This window comes from Scardinius erythrophthalmus (assembly GCF_964197995.2).
Source record: "Scardinius erythrophthalmus genome assembly, chromosome: 2".
In the NCBI taxonomy this organism is placed as follows: Eukaryota; Metazoa; Chordata; class Actinopteri; order Cypriniformes; family Leuciscidae; genus Scardinius; species Scardinius erythrophthalmus.
This window is the reverse complement of record NC_138222.1, coordinates 59,720,993-59,741,565: the sequence shown is the minus strand read 5'-3', so window position 1 is coordinate 59,741,565 and position 20,573 is coordinate 59,720,993. Positions and strand designations below refer to the sequence as shown.

The window sequence follows — 20,573 nt, the reverse complement described above, 5'->3', positions numbered from 1 at the left end:
TAGGCTGTAGTAACTAATAGTACTGACAGTAACTCACGATCGGCAAACTGATGTGAATGTGCTATATTGTTAGGGGAGGGGCCAGCGTCAGGGGCTCCAGTGCGTCATCAAGTAGGGGCGTGTCCAGGAGCTTAGGGGCTTCAGTGCGTCATCGAGCCCCCGTTTTAGCCCCGCCCAAAAAATCCGGAACACAGCAATGGTGAAAAACTGTTTAACGGTCTAACTCCACAATTCAGTACTTCACAGTTCACAGTCTTTGTAATATGATTTAGCAATACATTTCTAACATTTATAATGTGTTTAGATTTTTTTTTTAGAATTGCCTTTACAGGGACTTTAAAGGCCATGTTGCAGGGGTTTTTTTTCATCGAATTTGTGCAGTTTACTTGTTGGTAATAAACATTTAAACTGTTATCCATTGTATTTTATGTTGTTGGGTATCACAAAACGGAATATAATACGAAAAAGTAGGTACTATCTTACAGCGGCTTGCAATTCTCCTTTCCACCACAATGCATTGCATTACGTCACGTTGGGGAGAGAATTTAATAAAGCCCGCTGTAATGATATTCAGTAACATGTAATATATCCATGTAGACACAAGGTGGTGCTGGAGGATAAATTACTGTGTACTTAAAGAGAGGAACTGTGGGACTTTTAGGTGATCACGGTGACAGGATGTTTTAAGTGGAATACAAAAATAAATGACTAGCACAAGCTAGCTGTTCATTACAACAATGTGTCATCATTGAAAAAGAAATGAACGTTACATGGTACCAGGAGTGGTTATTGAAGTTATTGAAGGACAATTGTGAAACGCAACATGGAGTCGCTGAGGCCACCGGAGGGTTTGAAGCTCACGGGTAATGTTGACTGCAATTGGCGGACGTTTAAACAGCAATTCGAGCTGTACATCTCGGCGATCGGGTTGGAGAATAAACCAGACGAACGGAAGATAGCATTACTGCTAACCATAGCAGGTCCAAATGCGATTGAAATGTTCAATACGTTCGTGTTTGATCAACCTGACGATGACAAGAAACTGGAGGAAGTGATAAAGAAATTTGATGCTCATTGTTCTCCGAAGAAAAACGAAACTTATGAGAGGTTTCGTTCACGTACACAACAGCAACATGAGACGTTTGATAGCTTTCTCACAGATTTGAAATTGAAGGCACAAACATGTAATTTTTTGGATTTGAAATCGTCCATGATACGTGATCAGATTGTCTTTGGAATATATGACAAAAAGGTCAGAGAACGTCTGTTGAGAGAAACTGAACTTAAACTGGAGGATGCTGTAAAAATTTGCCATGCCAATGAATTGGCTCAAAAGCATGCTAAGACCTTCAGTGACATAAATAATGGTGCAACTGTAATTGGTGACAGTGAAGAAATTGGTGCTGTATCCTTCAAGGGGAAGAAGAATGTGCAGTTCAAGAATGCAAAGAAGTCTCAGGACGGGACATTTAGTTGCAAACGATGTGGTTACCAGCATCAACCGAGGCAATGTCCAGCATTTATTAAAATGTGCACAAAATGTAATGGTAAGAATCACTTTGCCAAGCAGTGTTTTTCAAAAGGAAAATCATGTAAAAGCCAATCTGTGCATGTTGTTGAGGACACTGATTTAGATGAGACATTCTTTGTAGGAATGGTGTCATGTGACTATACATCAGAGAAAGCCACAGAAAATGTGAAGCCCACAGTAATAAGCAATGCTGACTATGAGGTGAATTTAGTAAAAGAGGATAAATGGATTGTGCCGCTGCAGATAAATGGAGCATTAGTTACATTGAAACTTGACACTGGGGCAAAAGCAAATTTGATAAGTATAAGTGACATTAAAGCCATGAAAGAAAAACCCGTAATGCAGAAAAAGACAACACCATTGAAGGACTACAATGGACAGGAAATAGACTGTTTTGGTGTGTGCAGACTAAAAGTAGCGTCAAGGAGCAAAGTGCACCATATACTGTTTTCTGTTGTTGCTGAAGGACATGATTCACTGTTAGGTGATAGAGCTTGTGAGGATTTGGGATTGGTTAAAAGAGTCTACCGCATCAACTGTGACAGTGCAGCTAAGAACACACCACACGATTCAGTAGACTTGATGGTACAAAGCTTCCCTGACATCTTCAAAGGATTTGGTGTCTTGCCGTTTACATACAAGATCCAGCTTAAGGATGATGCTCAGCCTGTGGTACATGCTCCGCGGAGAGTTCCTGCACCCCTGCGTGATCGTCTTAAAAAAGAGCTGGAAAGGATGACCACGCTTGGAGTAATCAGAAAGGTTGAAAAGCCTACAGATTGGGTCAACTCAATGGTGTGTGTTAAGAAGAAGAACAATGAACTACGAGTATGTATGGATCCAAAGGATTTGAATGAAAACATAAAGCGTGAACATTACCAAATCCCTAAGCGAGAAGAAATCAGCAGTGAAATGTCAGGTGCTAAATACTTCACAAAGCTGGATGCGTCTCAAGGTTTTTGGCAGCTCAAGTTAGAAGAAGAGAGCACAAAATACTGTACCTTCAACACACCATTTGGCCGATACTGTTTCCTCAGGATGCCTTTTGGTATCATATCGGCATCTGAAATCTTTCACAGAGCAATGGAACACATAATAGAAGGTCTAGAAGGAGTCCGGGTCTACGTGGATGACATCATCTGCTGGGGCTCTACTTTGCAGGAACACAATGAGAGACTGACCAAATTGCTGCAGAGTGTCCAGAAGAATGGACTGAAACTCAACAAAGCCAAGTGTCAGTTTGGCGTCCAGGAAATTACATTCCTAGGAGATAAGCTGTCTGCTCAAGGAATAGAGCCAGATAAAGACAAAATAAAAGCCATACTGGAGATGCCCCGGCCCACAGACAAGAAAGGAGTACTACGGGTCATGGGAATGATCAACTTTATTGGAAAATTCATTCCTAACTTGTCAGCCAAGACTGCCTGCCTGCGAGACCTCCTACATAAGGAGAATGAGTTTGCATGGACAGCAAAGCATGAACAAGAGTGGGTAAAACTCAAAACAACGCTGACTACTATACCTGTGCTCACTTTCTTTGACCCTACCAGGAGAATCAAGGTGTCCACAGATGCATCGAAAGATGGCCTTGGTGCAGTCTTACTGCAAGCAGAGGGAGAGGATTGGAAGCCTGTTGCTTATGCCTCCAGGTCTATGACTGAGTCTGAGTGTCGGTACGCCCAGATTGAAAAGGAATGTCTAGGCTTGGTGGTTGGACTGGAAAAGTTTCATGGATACATCTACGGCCTCCCCACTTTTACAGTGGAGACAGACCATCGACCACTGGTCGCTATCATAAAGAAAAACTTAAATGAGATGTCTCCAAGGATTCAGCGTCTTATGATGAAGTTACAAAGATATGACTTTGATTTAATCTACACACAAGGCAAACACATAGTGCTAGCAGATGCACTATCCCGAGCACCCACAGTGAGTCATGTGAGCTCTACTGGAGACGACGTTGAGGCTCATGTGAGTATGATCACTGCTTCCCTGCCTGTTTCAGACACAAAATCAAGACAAATAGCAGTACAAACAGCAAAAGACACAGAGTTACAAACTGTTGTACAGAACATTCAAACTGATTGGCCAAAAGGTTCCTGTGCAAAATATTACCACATCAGGTCAGAGTTGAGTGTTGCAAATGGACTACTGCTAAGACTGAACAGAATAGTGATTCCGCAAACTCTACGTCAGGAAATGCTTATGAGGATTCATGAGGGACACTTGGGAATTGAAAAATGCAAAAGGAGGGCAAGATATACTGTGTATTGGCCTGGCATCAATCAGGACATTGAGAAGATGATAAGCAAATGTGAGACCTGCCAGAAACACCACAATAAACAGGCAAAAGAGCCTATGAAGGTGGCTGATCTGCCAACAGCACCATGGCAAAAGGTTGGTATGGATCTCTTTCATTTAAATGGTAAAGACTATTTAATTGTGATTGATTACTATTCCAATTTTCCTGAGATGGCACTTCTCACCAGCATCACAGCAAGCAGTGTCATAATACATGTCAAATCCATATTCGCCAGACATGGAATTCCAAGGATTGTCGTTAGTGACAATGGGCCATGCTTTAACTGCAAGGAATGGCAGCAGTTTGTGGGGCACTATGACTTTCAACATGTTACATCAAGTCCCTTGTATGCTCAGTCCAATGGCAAGGCTGAGAAAGGTGTCCACATTCTAAAGCAACTGCTGAAGAAAGCTAAAGACAGCAAGTCTGATCCATATCTTGCTCTGTTGAGCTATCGAGCATCGCCTTTGGACTGTGGTTCATCGCCTGCTGAACTGTTAATGGGTCGTAAGTTACGCACCACACTACCTTGCTGGGTAAAGGAAAAACAAAACAGACAACTGAGACAAAGACTTCAGCTGTTAAAGCAGAAACAAAAATCATATTATGACAGGTCGACCAAAAGTCTCAAGCCATTATCAAAAGATGATGTTGTCAGGATTGAGGATCAAAATGCTTGGAACAAGAAAGCCACTGTTCTCCAGGAAGTAGGACCACGGTCTTACACTATCAGGACTGAGGAAGGACAGTTACTTAGGAGGAATCGCCGTTCCTTGCTCAAAACACAAGAGGTATTCCAGGAGCACTCAAATGATACACCTGAGTCTCCACACTTGCCACCAGAAGACTCAAATGACACACGTCATCATTCAGAGACAAACGTACCAAACTCACCTGTGTTGAGGAGATCCACACGTGTAGTAAAAAAACCTGAGAGACTGAATCTTTAAAAGAGTAAAATACCAACAAAATTATTGTTCATGTTGTTATTGACACTAGTGCAAATGTATTCATATATTTGATAGAAAACCAAGTTGTGTTATTGATGTCATTTTTATTATTTCTTAGAAAGTGTTGATTACTGTGTTTACTCAAAGGAGAGGGGATGTAATGATATTCATTAACATGTAATATATCCATGTAGACACAAGGTGGTGCTGGAGGATAAATTACTGTGTACTTAAAGAGAGGAACTGGGGGACTTTTAGGTGATCACGGTGACAGGATGTTTTAAGTGGAATACAAAAATAAATGACTAGCACAAGCTAGCTGTTCATTACAACAATGTGTCATCATTGAAAAAGAAATGAACGTTACACCCGCCTTGAGAGCACTGAGAGTGACTAGAGAGACGAGTAACTTAGTAGACGAGACGAGAGTATTCAGATAGCGCAGATTATAGATAAATAGATAAATACATAGACATAGATAGACAGACAGATAGATATAGATAGATAGGCTAGTATAGAGAGAGATAGGCAGACAGCCAGATAGCATAACGTTAGCATAGATAGCTAGCAGCTAGATAGATAAATATATAGAAATATATAGTAGGTAGATTGATAATGGTGAACTACTGTGTTTGTGCTGAGTGTAAAAACTCTGGATGAGTGAGGCACGTCACATCTGGTCACGGGGTGAGCTCCTCGACCAGCGACCAAAACGCACTCACTTCCCTACAGCACAAACTTTCTAACGCAGTTTCCATGGGACGGCACCGCTCACACAAGCACCTGCCAAACACAGCGACAGACACGCGGCGGCTACGTTTGCAACAACATTTTCACCGGAGGAAGAGATAAACGCTAAGAAACACCCATATAGCTAGCATGATGCCTTCTATTTCTAGATGACAAAGACGAAGTTTACCAGTACTACACTATGACAAAGGTTAGCGGTACTTATCTGAACTAACGTCATAATCACTTCTACTAGATATAAAGAAAACATTGATTTTTCACTCGGTGCTATTCAATGACAATAAAAAAAAAAAAAAAAGTGCCGTTAGTGCACTGCTGCTCGTAGACTATTTTTTACAGTCTATGGTAGACTAGCTCCAGTGCTCATTTCTGCGTTGCTCACCAGGACACTTCACCAACTCTCCATTCATTCTCCTCGGACCATGCATTTAATTATTTATTATTTATAATTAAGTATGACATTGTGGTGGCGTTCAAGTGCGTTTAACCCGTAAATACAATCTATACGAGATGGCTTGAACGCACCATAATGCTAGGCTTTCCTCCACTTCTCCCCAACGTGACGTCATCACCGAAATGCATAAAAAAAACGTTAATATCAAAAACGTAAAAAACTGGGCCCGGTTTCCCGATAACGCTCACTCTTAGCCTGCTAAGAAGACTCGAAAGATATATCTTACCAAATTTGTTTATTTTCCTAAGTGTGTTCCCCGAACTATACCTTAGAAAGCTGCTTAAGATATACCTTCTTACGTGCGACGTGACCCGGCGCTGTCCGTGGCGATGGTGCTGAATTGTTTGAAATCGATGGCTCGAGAATCAATTATTCTCTCGTGCAGGGGCTGTTTATGTGAAAAAGCGGTCATCTTTATAAAAGAAGCACTTCAGAAATAGTTGAAATTGCAATTTATTATGATTATTGGATATTATTAAAAACAATCCAAACTATAATAGCCTATAATAGCCTAGCCTAAATATTTTAAAATTGTAACATATAGCCTATTGCTGCCACAATAACCTTTTCAAAAATTTACGTGCCGCCTTTTCTTTCCCATTTTTGTTCGCTGAGGTGGAGCTGCGATGAAATATTGTTCTTGTGTAAATACTTTCCAGCATTTCAGTAATAAAAGTTTACATCTTGCGTACGGTGCTCGGCAGTGATCAAAAAGGATTTAAACCGTGAATTTTGAATCTCTTGTAAACTCGGAGATGTGGATTCAGACGGCAATTAAATTACCACACGACCTGTTTGTCAAAAAACAGAAGGTACTAATTTGGCCAGGGATTTTTACACGGATTGGGTGAGAAAAACACTGATATTATGGATTCGGACGGCACTAAAATCACCGACTTACCCCTGTAAATGTTTAAAATACCGGACGAGCCCATGAGAAACAATATTAACGTCCGAATAGGACTTAACTGACAGTAGCCTATGCTTTCACTGGCCTTTAAAAGAGCGTTTTAATTCAATTAATAATATTGTATAATAATATAATTAAAAATCTAACAACAATCAGTGTAATGACAATTTTATTCTTTGCATGAAAACACTTGAATTAGCCTAATTTAATACTGTCTGGGTGTATTAAAACTTCAGAATTATATTCATTTAGACCTGCAACAGTGATAAGGTAAAGCTAAGAGTGGTCCAGACCAACCTTACGAAAGTGTGACTTACAAAAGATATACTTAGCGTACGAACGTTTCGGGAACCGTCCCATAAGGTTAAGAGAGAGGTTAAGGAATAGGTTAAGAACTACTTAGAGATAAGAACGCTTTGGGAAACCGGGCCCTGGTCTTTAAGACCATTTTTATGACATTTTAAAAATGATATACATATCTTGAGTGATTTATGTACCCATTAATCGACAGTGGTGGTTAACCTGCAACATGGACTTTAAGTTTATGGGCCACCCGACTCGTAAATAGCAGGCAAAAATATTGTTTTCGTAAATAAATATAAGAAAAGAGACAGATTCAAAATCTTACTAGCAGTCAGCAAGGGTATTGATTAACATGATGAAGTATGATTATTGTATATGATGTTTTATTTACAACAATATACAAGTAAAAATGAAATGGCAAGTCACTGTCATTAACAGACTATATGGACTGACTGGATTCTGGACAGTTCTGTTATGTGTCATTTTTTTTTTCTACACATTTTTAGCACCAGCAAAATATGTTTAAATTAGAGTGTTACACATAATTTTCATAATTTCCATCCTTCTAATAGTGCATGTTTCTTTAATTTACTTGCTGTTAGGCTACTTGCCCTTCTTTACAAATGAAACCATTTGCCATCCTTTTTTTTAATCATGATCATATGATCACTCTGGGTTTCTGAAGCTCGACTGTCATAATGCATCACAAACAATAGTCTATTTTAAAGGAGATATTATATCATTCAAACTTTTTTTTAACTGATGAGAAAACGTTTGTCTGGCGGTTGTTGAACAGAACCTGTTCTGGCCGGTAGATGGCGCTGTTTACAGTCAACAGGATTCAACAGAAAGACTGTCTGACTGATCTACAACTGCAAGACTGTGTTTGACTGAATAAACAGCCAGAAACAGTGTTTCAGCAGCATGAGGAACTACACAGACAGATGATGCTGTGTGAAAATGTGTGACAGCAAAATATGGACATAAACATCAGCAAAGAGACAAATGTGGGATCCTGATCTGATCCATACAATAAACATACAAAAAAAAAAACTGCGTCCATTACAATGGACATCACATGTCAACCCCCCTTTTTTTTACTTCTGGAGCATTTCACCTAGTTAAAGCCTGCAGTTCATTAGATTGGACGCTTGTCATCCAATCAAATGGTAGTAAAGCTTTGCATGTAGTAATTATAGAAAAAAACACTACTTTGAAGAGAAGCATGTCAGCACTTCACTCCAAACACAGAAGCAAGCAACATTTTCTGTGGTTTTATTTACTTTTTTTGATATGTTTGCCAGTATTTCATAGTTTGTATGTAAAATAGAAAGATTGAACTTATTAATTAAAGTTAAAAATCGATTGTAGAATTTCACATTTTAAATCAGGATTTTTTCAAATGTGTCTGTCCATTAGAATGGACAGTGGGTTCAAAAGCCTGTTACTGAAATCACATTCCAGTAATTGAAGTCCAGTAATGCTGATTGAAATTTCTTATATAAAAATCTATATCACAGTACCGATACATTTTTTTTTTACTTTTTCATATGCAGAATATATAGTTCTTGAAGTGCTTGAACATATAGCTGATGGAAGTATCTCAGATGTTGACTTTATGTGGAGTGATGATGAGGAAGATGGAGATGTAAGAAAAATATCCGTATTTAAAACTTTATAAAGTAAAATGACTAGCTTCCGGCCAAACGAAACATAGGATTTGACATAAATCGAAAGCGTAACTTAAAAATGAATTATTTTTTCTTACACGAACGCATCGCTTCGCTTCAATAGGCCTTTATTAACCCCCAAGAGCCATGGAGCACTTTTATCATGGATGGATGCACTTTTATGGACTTTCAAAACAGAAACAACCATTCACTGCCATTATAAAGCTTGGAAGCCAGGACATTTTTTAATATAACTACAATTGTATTCGTCTGAAAGAAGAACGATGTCATATACACCTAGGATGGATTGAGGGTGAGAAAATCATGGGCCAATTTAAATTTTTGGGTGAACTATCCCTTTATGGGGATAGTACACCCAAAAATGATATTTGTCATCACCTACTCATCCTCATGTTGTTCCAAATCTGTATGAGTTTCTTTATTTTGCTGAACACAAAAGAAGATATTTTGAAGAATGTCGGTAACTAGACAGTTGACAGTATAGCCATTGATTTCCATATTTTTTCCTACTATAGCCTATATTTCCTAATAACTACATATTATATTATTGTGATATAATATTATCATTATTAGTAATTATTTTGAAAATTATAATAACATTTATCAGTAATTTCTCAATATAGATATTACAACACCGTATAATTAATTACAGCAAAAGCAGATCAAATTACAAAATACAGTACAAATACAGTAAAGTACTATTTGGTAGTTTACAGTACTGATCTTGTGTACTGTAAAGTGAATTACAGTACATTTACTGGAAATCAAAATACATGCATCATGCATGGCAACCGTGCTGCCAGTAATGTACTGTAGAAATACAAGAAAATCGCTAACAGAGAAATTGTTTCAAGGATGCACACAGTAAATTACTCTAACGTGAATTCGTTGATTGATTCCTAGGTTTATTTTGTTATGAATAAACAAATGTGCGATCTATAAAGCAAAAACCTTACAAATAAAGTTGAAATGTTGTAATGTTCAAGTTTTTGATCTAAAAAAGAAAGATTCGCAAAGAAAATGACTCTAACATGACCATATTGATTGATTCTAAGATATTTAGTTTATTACAAACAATGTGCAATCTGTAAAACAAAAACCTCAAAATTAAAGTTGAAATGGTATACTGTTGAAAGGTTTTTGACCTTGAGAAAAAGCTTTAAGTATATACTAACAATTTTTATGTTTATTATTTAATTTTATGTTGGTACATTTTTGTGAAGTACACCTGTTTTGACGTGACGTCCATTGAAATGGACAAAAAAAATTACAATTAAAGCAAAACATTTTTTTTAATTTTTTTATTTGGTCTCATTTATAGAAGCCTCATGAGCTGGGAAAATGTACTTTTATATTTTTCAGAAACCTAAAACATAATTCAGGTCTGAACGGGTTAAATAGATACAATTTACTGTAATAATGCATATATACTACCTTTATAATCCGGTAGTCCAGAGTGAACGAGGGACATCAGCACTAAAAGCAGAAGAAACAGATATGAAGCTTTTCCATTCATTCAACACAATGTAAATCACACACTGAAACATGTCTAGAGTTTATTCTACATGAACTGAAAGTGATTTTCTGTTTTGATGGTCATTCAGGGGAGAACTGATGGATTATTGTCCATCATTTAACCCTTAGGTGCTCTTCGATCATTTTTTTTCGATCGTTTTGAATCTCTAAAAATCACAGCTTCATCAGAATGGTACGAAACTTGGACCTTTCTGGGCCTTGAAAGTTGCAATGTCATTGCTGGCTATGTGGGGTCAGAAGCGCTCGGATTTCATCAAAAACATCTTCATTTGTGTTCTGAAGATGAACGAAGATCTTACGGGTTTGGAACGGCATGAGGGTGAGTAGCCTAATTAAAGGGGGGGGGGGGGGGGGTGTTAAATGCTATTTCATGCATACTGAGTTTTTTACACTGGTAAAGAGTTGGATTCCCATGCTAAACATGGACAAAGTTTCAAAAACTATGTTGTACGTCGGTTTGTCACAAGTTTCGGAAAGTTTTTTTCGTGTATGGCTCTGTCTTACGTAAGATAGAGCGGAATTTCCTTATATGGTTCCTAAGGGCACTTCTCCGGTAAGATCGCGGGCGCGCGCGCACTCGTAGACCAGAGCAATAGAGTGAAAGCAGTTCGCCATCAAAGCGCCCTGCCCGGCTTTTGGGAAGTCAATGTCACCAAAGAAGTGTGTTTTTGGTTGCCAGGGCAAGACAACCCTGCACAGATTCCCAAAGAACCCAGCGTTAAGGAACCCGTGGATGGAGTTTGTTTTCCTGAGCATAAACGGTGTAAGACTGTTGTTCCCTGCATTTCGACGATGATTGTTTTATAAACAAAGCCCAGATCGACGGATTTGCAGATCGTCTAATGCTTAAGGATCGAGCAGTCACAATGAGGTTCGCGGTCGTGCGTTGGAACTGGACGGTGAGTAAAACTGTTGAACAAATGTCTCTGTGTGTTGTCACTAGCAGAGCCATAGAGAGAAAGAGTTGCGACACTCCCATAGACCTCCGTTGTAAACAATGGCGGCGCTTTTAACCGCCTACTTCCGGGATTAGAAGATCGGAATAGTTCCAAACACTGTCATTTTGGCGTTGGACACCATTCACTTACATTGCTGCGCGTCGAGTTGTTCCAGAGTTAAGTTGTTGAGATATCGACCTCTTTTGAATTGTCAACTGTCTATATTGTATCAGAGGCCCTTTGCGATGCTTATACTGGTCTTCATTTGTACATGCACAGCGTAATTATTTATATTTTATGTTGGATGTTTCAACCAATTTTCAAGCACTGCGCTAGCTAGTTAGCTAGCGCGACTTCGTCAGTTAAGAGTTCGGTAATGAATCGCTGCCACCTTTATAGCAACTTTTATTTAATTAAATTTTTTGGGATATACTAACTTTTCATTATGTTTTATTGTCTTGAGTGAAGCGGCTTGTGAGAACAATGCTGGACCTCTAGGATTGTTATGGGATCACCAGTCCTGTCTGTTTCATGGATCACCTGCCCCTGGTTTTTGTTTTTCTTGTTCACACACAAGCACACATTTTTGTTGTCTGTCATTGTTTAATAAAAAATATTTAAGCGAACTCTGAACGGACGGCCACGGCAGACCTCTTTGCGTGATCACGAAGGTGTAATGGCTGAATCAAAATTTATAAGCAAAATCACGGGAATCAATAGCCTAATACAGCCCAGTTGTGCTAAAATAAATATCATGAGACGTCCATCATCAGATGAATGATATGGAAAAGTTAAGTTAGAGCCGCTAAAGCCAGTGCTACTACCCATGCGAACATGAACACTATGCTTTTCCCTCCAAAAATATAGCCTAAAACTTATCTCCAAATGCAAAACTGACATTAACAAAATGCAATAATGCAATAACAGCTGAAAAAGTACTTGGGTGTGTGTTTTATTTTATATTTACCATTCAATAATGCAATCGCTGCTGTCTGTCCCATAGAAGAACATGACTGCCAGCGTGTGTTTTGGAACTATTGCGGCTTACATGAACCACCCGACAGCCATAGCGGCGACATCAAAGAGTGTCGCAACTCTTTCTCTCTATGGCTCTGGTCACTAGCTCGGAACGTTAGCACAGCTTTAGCTCCGCCCGCACGGCCCGCCCCCAGCCGCTCGTTTTTTTCCGGAAAGACTCGGTACAGCCTATTTTTCTTTAAAAAATATAATAAAACAAAAGACTTTTTGGAGATATGAAGGATGCAATATTACTCTATAGGTACTCAAGATTAACAGGAGATTGAGTGAAAATGAGCATTTCACCCCCCCCTTTAATGACAGAAACTTAATTTTTGGGTGAACTATCCCTTTAACATCATCACACTCGATGACGTCACATGACTCGTGAACTGATATGAGAGTTGATTCACTGAAGGATTCACTGATGCTCAACAAAAAAGCAGCAGTTTGAACCACTGAGCTTCACAACTCACAACATATGATGTTAATCTCGTCAATAAATGTGATCAATCAGTGAATCTCTGAAACTCTCTTTTGCTTTTCTACACAACTATTCATGTTCCATATCAATTTTGTATCATTCCCTCTGTTCCCCTGTTTGTGTTTGCTTATTGTTTTGTAAAACATAAAAAGTATATAAATAACATATAGAATAATGCATATTCATGCCACTATGACATTACATAAAAATAAAAATAAAGATTGTGTGTGTTTTAAGACACTCGCATACACACATTACAAGCTAAATTAATATGATTAATGTATGGGGAACACATATTCACTATTAACTACAACTTTTGCCTCTATAAACTCATATTTTACTAATTATTAATAGTTATTAAGGTAGTTTTTGTAGTGTTTAAGTTTAGGTATTGGGCAGGATTAAGGGATGTAGAATATGATCATGCTGAGTAAGTCATTAATTTGTGCTTTATAAGTACTAATAATCAGCCAATATCGTTATATGCCTGCTAATAGGCAACTATTTAAAAGTGAGAAATGAACCCTAAAATAAACTGTTACCATTAACGTTTCACATCACTGATATTTCACTGGAACAAAACAAGCTTCAGAACTCCAAACCAAATCAGGTCAAAGTGTTTGAGACACACGACATCACTTCCTGTTTAACGTCGGCACCATCAAATTCATTGTGACTTTACAGTGGCTGCAAAAATAATTTGGACACTTAGTGTGTTTCACATATACAACACTTTAATGAACCAAATCCAGTTCAGTTCAGTCCAATTCACACTGTACGACATCGACGACAAACTGCAACAGAGACTCAGTCGGTTTCTGTCGATCAGTGTGTTTCTCTGTCTCTGTTGGTATTGGTCAGCGCTTGTTTTTGCATTTATTAAATGTCTGAGGAGTGACATACTGTAATCTGGTGATTGTCCGCATTGGTCAGTGTGTTGTTAGTGTGAACTGGTATTTAACAAGAACCAGAAAGAGTACTTGTGATGATCACAATGTAAATGGACAGAAAATGAGGTGGCCCGTGTGGTTTATTTATGGGTCCTTTTAGGGGGTCCTGAGACATAGATTTATGTTTCTGCTGGTGTTGCCCCGACTCCACAGTTTTTCAAGCTTCGAAGAGGACCAACAACACTAAACACTGCAGAGCTTCAGGGGAGACAACAGCATTTAAAGCATGGTGTGGTTCGGGTCACAGTCTTTATGTCAAACGGGTCGGGAACTGTCGGATAACAGGTCTGGTGTTCTGTTTATCATACTGTGTTTGCGGGTTTAGTGAACAGGACCTGTGCAGGAAGTGTGACTCTGCACGTCTCGTGAAGAGAAACATACTGACTCCAAGTACATTACAAACCAAACTAAACCAAACATTCTTTCCATTAGTGTTGCTCTCTAGCTGACATACCTGATGATTATGCAGTTGATACTTAAAATTCATCATTGTGTGAAAAAAAAAACAAAGCGCAATCTTGTGTGTAAGGTTATGTTGTAATGCTAAATATTGTTGTGCCGTTGATTTGGATTAATGCACATGGAAACGTGTGTGTGTGGAATGAGCCATGACTAGGAGATTCTTTCACAAGCTTTACTGAACTTCTTCTGACACAGATGTAGGTTACAGTTCACACTCACCAATAGTGCGATATTCATATATTCAGTCAATGCAGCTGATAGGCGCTTTTGCTCCGGCACTAAACGTGACGTTTCCAGCGTAACTTTACGCTCCATACTAAGGAGTGCGTAACTGAACAACCAATAAGAAACAAGAACACAATAGAGGTAGTTAAGGGACTTAAAGGATGGGTTACTACAATATAACTGTAGAAGTGTGTGATGATGCGCCAGGACTCCATGTGAGATCCACCAATCAGAGAGGTTCCCGAAATCTGTTGATTTTTTTGATTGGATGAATAAATGAAGACTATCCTGTGTTTTTGCCGGGGGCTCGAGTACACACGGAATCGGCGACTATGATCTGAGATCATTTAGGTTGTTGATAAACATGCAATATCAAAATAAGTGATATTTAAAGGAATATACCACAAGCACAGTTTGCACTCCAAACATTTCACAAAATAAAGTATTCACAATATTAAACAAAATGCTGTTCAAATGTTCACATAGGCTACACCTGTGTTTATTCTGCCAGTTTAAACTGACTTTGTATATCCAATAAAAAATGACACTGAGGCCAGCTTGTTAAAAAATAACTGTAAAGTGTCTCAGAAAAGAGAAGTTAGTTCTGAGAAAAGCTTGAGCATCATTTGATGGCAGTTTCCTCTTGGTTTGATAAACTGTGTCAAACGTAATGAAACTCAGACACATCTATGAGTGATTTAAGTGTCCAAATACTTTTTGCAATTATTTCTTCAGATGGACAAAGAGAACGAGAAGTGATAGAGAAGATAATTGTGTGTTCAGTCTCTGTTCTCAAACTCTCTGAGTCTCTGATGGAGAGATTATTAAAGATACAGCATCATTAAACACCAACTCACATCAACACAAATACAATCAGGGGTCGTATTCACAAGACACCTTAAGGCTAAAAGTAGCTAAGTTGCTGATTAAGAAGAAAATCTTAAAAATAATGAATGTCAGTCCTAATTTTAGGACTCCTACATTTTTGCTCTACAAGTATTTCCCAAAGGTTTTTTGTGCAACAGCCAGCTCCTAAATCTGTGAAAAGTTAGGCTTAGTCAAGAGGACTCCTCAGTCACTAAAAACCAAATCACAAACAATCCAAAAATGGATGTTGCTGGCAATCTGCCTCGAAGACACTGAACACCATTTGAGCCTTGGGTGCTGAGCCTTTTCTTCATAAATGCAATAAATATTCTGATTTATAGATTTTACTCTGCAATGACATAACATAAAGATTCATTTATTAAGTGTCAGGGTGTTTTTTTTAACTCTGATTGTATTCGTCTGAAAGTAGAAAGTCATATAAGCCTAGGATGGCTTGAGGGTGAGTAAATCATGGGATAATTTTCATTTTAAAGTGAACTACTCCTTTAATCACATTATTACCGCTCTGACCAAAATGCACTTGTGCTCGGTTCTACACCGATGCCATGTGTTGATCACACAACTTCAAGAATGAACTACGTTACATTATTCTGAAGTTTTCTCTTCTCCAAATCGCTAAATTCTGTCAACACTTGCTGCACAGTCTCTGCTCCATATCTTCATCCAGACGGTGTGAAGAACACGACGGTAGTAAGGGCAAACCCGGCATTGCGATGTTCATCACGCTACAGAATAATATCCAGTACGTTCATAAAAATTTATTTTGAATTTGATGTGAGTAGATTAACATGCATACTGAATGCCTATCTGAGTGTGGTATAACCATACTTAACGAATAATCAGAATAATGAATATTGCATGTAAACTGGAGTGAAGAGTTCTACTCGTGTCATATAAACATGTTACTGCGATTAAGACCTTACTCTGACTATTAGAAATAATCTCATTATTGGTGCACATGTAGTCATTGTCCCATCGTCTGCGCCGATGGCCTTGTGGGAAGCTCGGTTGACCCGAGTTCGAGTTCCGGCTCGTGAACCTTTCTCCTTTGAGGAGTCGAGTGGTGGAGGGAGGGTTGAGGTAACTAGGTGAGTAGGCTGTGTATGCATGTATGTGTATATATATATATATATAGTTAAAAAAAATCATATATTGTGATTTCTGGATTTTTTTTTTTTAGATTATGTCTCTCAAAGTGGACATGCACCTACGATGACAATTTCAGACCCCTCCATGATTTCCAAGTGGGAGAACTTGCAAAATAGCAGGGTGTTCAAATACTTATTTTCCTCACTGTATATACACACACACCTCCTCTCGAGAGGAGATAGATAGACCATTTGAACATGCTCTTCCGGAATTGTTTATAGCACTGTAAGAATTTGAGAAATTAGAAAATGCCAGACAGTCTGGTTGAAGAGCGACCAAACCCTGAGAGGTCAAAGGATCTCTCTGGAAATTAACATTTGAACTCCCTCTCGTGCACTATTGAGACAAAAGTCTCACCTCAGAATCATCCTAATCTACATCTCTTCCCCCCCTCTTCCCTACATGTGCACATTGCCCCCATCTTTCACAAGCATTATCACACAGATACATGCATCATCAACCTCTTTATCTGATCAACATGCAACATATCATCACAATGATTTTAAACAATAAAGAATACAGTGAGACTGTGGATTCATAGACTCTCCTACACAACAATCATTATTGTATCCCATCTTCAGCTGAATACAATGCATTAGAAACAGAAGATATTAATAAAATACTCACAGATGAGAGGCAGTGCACTGGAGCCCATACTGTTACATTAATAGACTGTTTTAACAGCGCTGTGTGCTAAAACACACACTTCCTGTGTTTAAACAGTCATTTCACACTTCAAGAAGAGATGAGGGAGGAGGAGACAAAACTCTACACAGAAGTTCATAAAAAAAGAGAAAGGAAAATAGAGAGCCATTCTAAGATATTTAGCTTGTCTTTTGGTGTATGCAGGTTGTTTCAGCTCCGTTCATCTATTTGAAAAAAGGTTGTTGTTTTTTTTGTTTTTGTTTTTTTCAGTAATTGTTCTCGCACTTCACACAGCCTCACACTACAGACAGTGAATACAAAGTGAAATCACCACGTGATATCTAGGGCTACTGGTGTAAAGGCGCTTTCACATATGTTGTGTGAGTGGGCGCGGCTCGTTAGCGCGGCTGATGAGCTGATCAGCGCCAGCTGTTTTGAATGTGATGTCCTATTGTTTGTTACTTCGTCCTGTCTTTGTCAGATGATTCTTGAGGCTCACCTGGGATCTACTCACCGTGTTTCTCCTGCATTCCAGTCCTGTTTCCATGCAGTGGATTTCCTGAGGTTTGGAATTACTACCTGTTCCTGTATCTACGTCTGCCCATTGCGTCCCTGCGTTACCGAGCCTGAGTCTTCTTCTGCCTGCTTCCACTCTGATCCACACTACTATCTACTAACTATTGTGTTAATAAATTCTACTGTTCACTCGCAACTGAATCCTTGTGACTGTTTCCTTCTGAGTTCTGACAGAGCGAGCGTAATGCACACACACCGAATGCAAATTGCAAAACGATTGATTGCCTTCGGATAGGCCTAAGTAACGCCTGGACAATAGGTGGCGCTGACCAATAATGCAATTTTCCATGTGTATGTTTTTTTTGTTTGTTTGTTTTTTTCATGTGTATGTATCTCATATGTTTTTCCCTAGGCTTTATAAGGCTGATGCATACTTGCAATGAACTTGAGTGATGGCCACATACTGGACATACAAAGTAATGTTTCCAGATTAATTACACATGTTTGACTCATTAAGGGCCTTTTGTACATTGGTACTACACCAGAAACACAAACTAGCTATAATGCAGTTAACTAGAATTATTTTGACCAAATACATCACAAAATCGCAGCTGGGTCACAGATGCACTATAGCTACAATTAGCATAGCTAATCGTATTGCAAGCACATCACAATTCATGAGATTATCACTATGGAGAATTTATAGAAATGCTATTCTGTTTAAAGCAATATTAAGTGAACATGTTAGAATAAATCTGTGTCTGACCCCAATGATAACAAGCCATTGTAATTAGAGTAATTTAAGATGCCAAAGGCCTCGTCTTGAAAACAGACGAAGAAAAAGTGTCTGAAATCAGGGAGAAAAGAGCGGTCGAGTCGGACAACTTTCAGCTCTGTTTGACCAGCACTGATCTGAAAATGCAAATAACGCTATAGCATGGCTTGTTGCTAAGTGAATGCATTTGAAATATTGCTGCAACATTTATATAATTAACAAGTTATCCAATGTGTTTGTCTACCAATACAAATAAACAAAACATCTCCAGTTAACTAGCAGAGCATTAATTTAGTTCGTTTGTTAAATAAGAGGCAATCTAGCGCTGAAATGTGTTGTTTCTGAAATCAAGTGATCAAAGTGCTCGTTGCCGCTGCGATCAGTGGCGCGGATACTGTGTTTGTTTGTGCTCGCACACAGTCTTCACTCGGACGCGTGCTTCAATGTGGAGAGACTCTATTCGTTCCGGTGAAATTACAAAACAAACTGCACACAAACGTGTCCCTGCCTGATATACAACCACTGATAAACATAATCGGTTTTGATGAAAAAAAAGAAAAAAAAAAGAGTGCGGATTAGAACCCAGAACCTCTGACACGCTTGGCAAAAGTTCTGCCCCTGGACCATTTAAATGCATGCTTAAAATAGTCGGATCAACATATAATATCATTGAATGCCAGGATTGGTAGTTCGGTAGGAGCGGACAGAGGCTGGAAGTACGCATCAGGTATCGCATAGGGATCACACCCTAACGATATTATTTTTTGAAAGTAGCGTTTCTTCTCATGGCAGTCGAGGTGCGAAATGTTGTCTTCCGTAGCCATTTACTGTATCCGTTTGAAGCTGTAAATAGTAGCAAGCTAGCTTAATGCTTGTCACTACCATAGTAGACAGTACTCGGTAGGTACTCAAAATGGCGGCAGTCAAATGGAAAAAGAGCGGTCACGTGACTGATATTCATGTATGCATCCTCATATTGCACAAAGAAGACTTGCAGCGATTTGTCAACATTACAAGCCCAGTATGATTGTTGCTATTTAAATACATGAGAAAGTAAACAAAGGAATACATTTTAAGATATTTCAATTCGTTTACTACTTTTAAAATATCAGAGACCCCAGTTGCAATGAACACCAATAGCCTACAAATGAAAGTGAATAATACAAAGTGACACAGATAAAGTGATTTTGATTCAGGTCAGATGGACTGATGATCGGCCGAAACAGGATTTAAAACGTTAATTTCTTCTCTAAAAGGAGCGTAGAACCATGAAAGTGCTCTTATAGTGATATTTTGAGGTTTATGAAACTAAAGATGCAGAAAGGGCATAAATATTTCCTCTACTCTGGGTAAACCCACAGAACAGAAACAGAGCAGAAGTCAAACCACAACTATTAAGCTCACCTCTATAGGCCTCTTAAACTAAAGACACTCTGTAATATTCTCTCTACAAGCAGCTGCTAAAGTTAACAAAACATCTTCAATGATGAGCTGAAAGAAGCCTCTGTAAATGAGGTGATTTGCTGTGACTCTGAATTTTCATTTTCAACCACCAATGGCCTCCAAAAATGAAGGCTTCTTTTAGAAACAACTAATGCTTTGACTTCCAGTACGCCTATAAACCACACCACCTGAGAGAAACGTCTGCAGAACTCGCTTTGCGAACATTAAGGCCGTTTATATTATCCATAGAGCTGTCAATGTTTTTATCATTATTTTTTACAGTTATTAAACATCTGTAGATATACCGGTATATAGCCAGTCCAGGATTTAGAGGGTTTTTAGGCAGGCACTTGAAAGGAGACCTCGAGACAGGCTTTGGAAAATGAGATCATGAATATATCACTTAGTGAATATGAACCAAAAGGAATAACTAAAACTTAAACCACTAAAGAGTGGCAACAAAAATTGGATACAGGAAACACCGTAGGCTACGTCAACTTTATGAAGAAGTAGGAGTAGTGAGGATAGCTAAAAGAAGCACCAACCAGGAAAATATTTTAACAAGATTAAGGGTTGGGCATACCAAGCTTAATAAAACTGGTTATTTGTCTCTCAAAAGTATTATAATGAACGATAAACAGAGGGAACTTTGGT

At 38.6% G+C, this 20,573-nt stretch overlaps 1 protein-coding gene across 2 annotated transcripts in view; it reads right to left on the bottom strand.

Moving 5' to 3' along the window:
- LOC308687103 (cell adhesion molecule CEACAM5-like) overlaps nt 1-20,573 on the bottom strand; it is a 74,049-nt gene that overhangs the window by 39,596 nt on the left and 13,880 nt on the right. Inside the window, exons 1-2 of one of the 2 annotated variants that reach the window (XM_081359366.1) lie at nt 17,168-17,235; nt 10,326-10,367 (exon numbers count right to left, since the gene is read on the bottom strand). In XM_081359366.1, the coding sequence (XP_081215492.1) occupies nt 10,326-10,367; nt 17,168-17,195 (70 nt within the window). In that variant the 5' untranslated portion in view covers nt 17,196-17,235. Of the gene's footprint in view, nt 1-10,325; nt 10,368-17,167; nt 17,236-20,573 lie in introns of those variants that run through there. The other variant, XM_081359367.1, reaches the window with a different exon arrangement.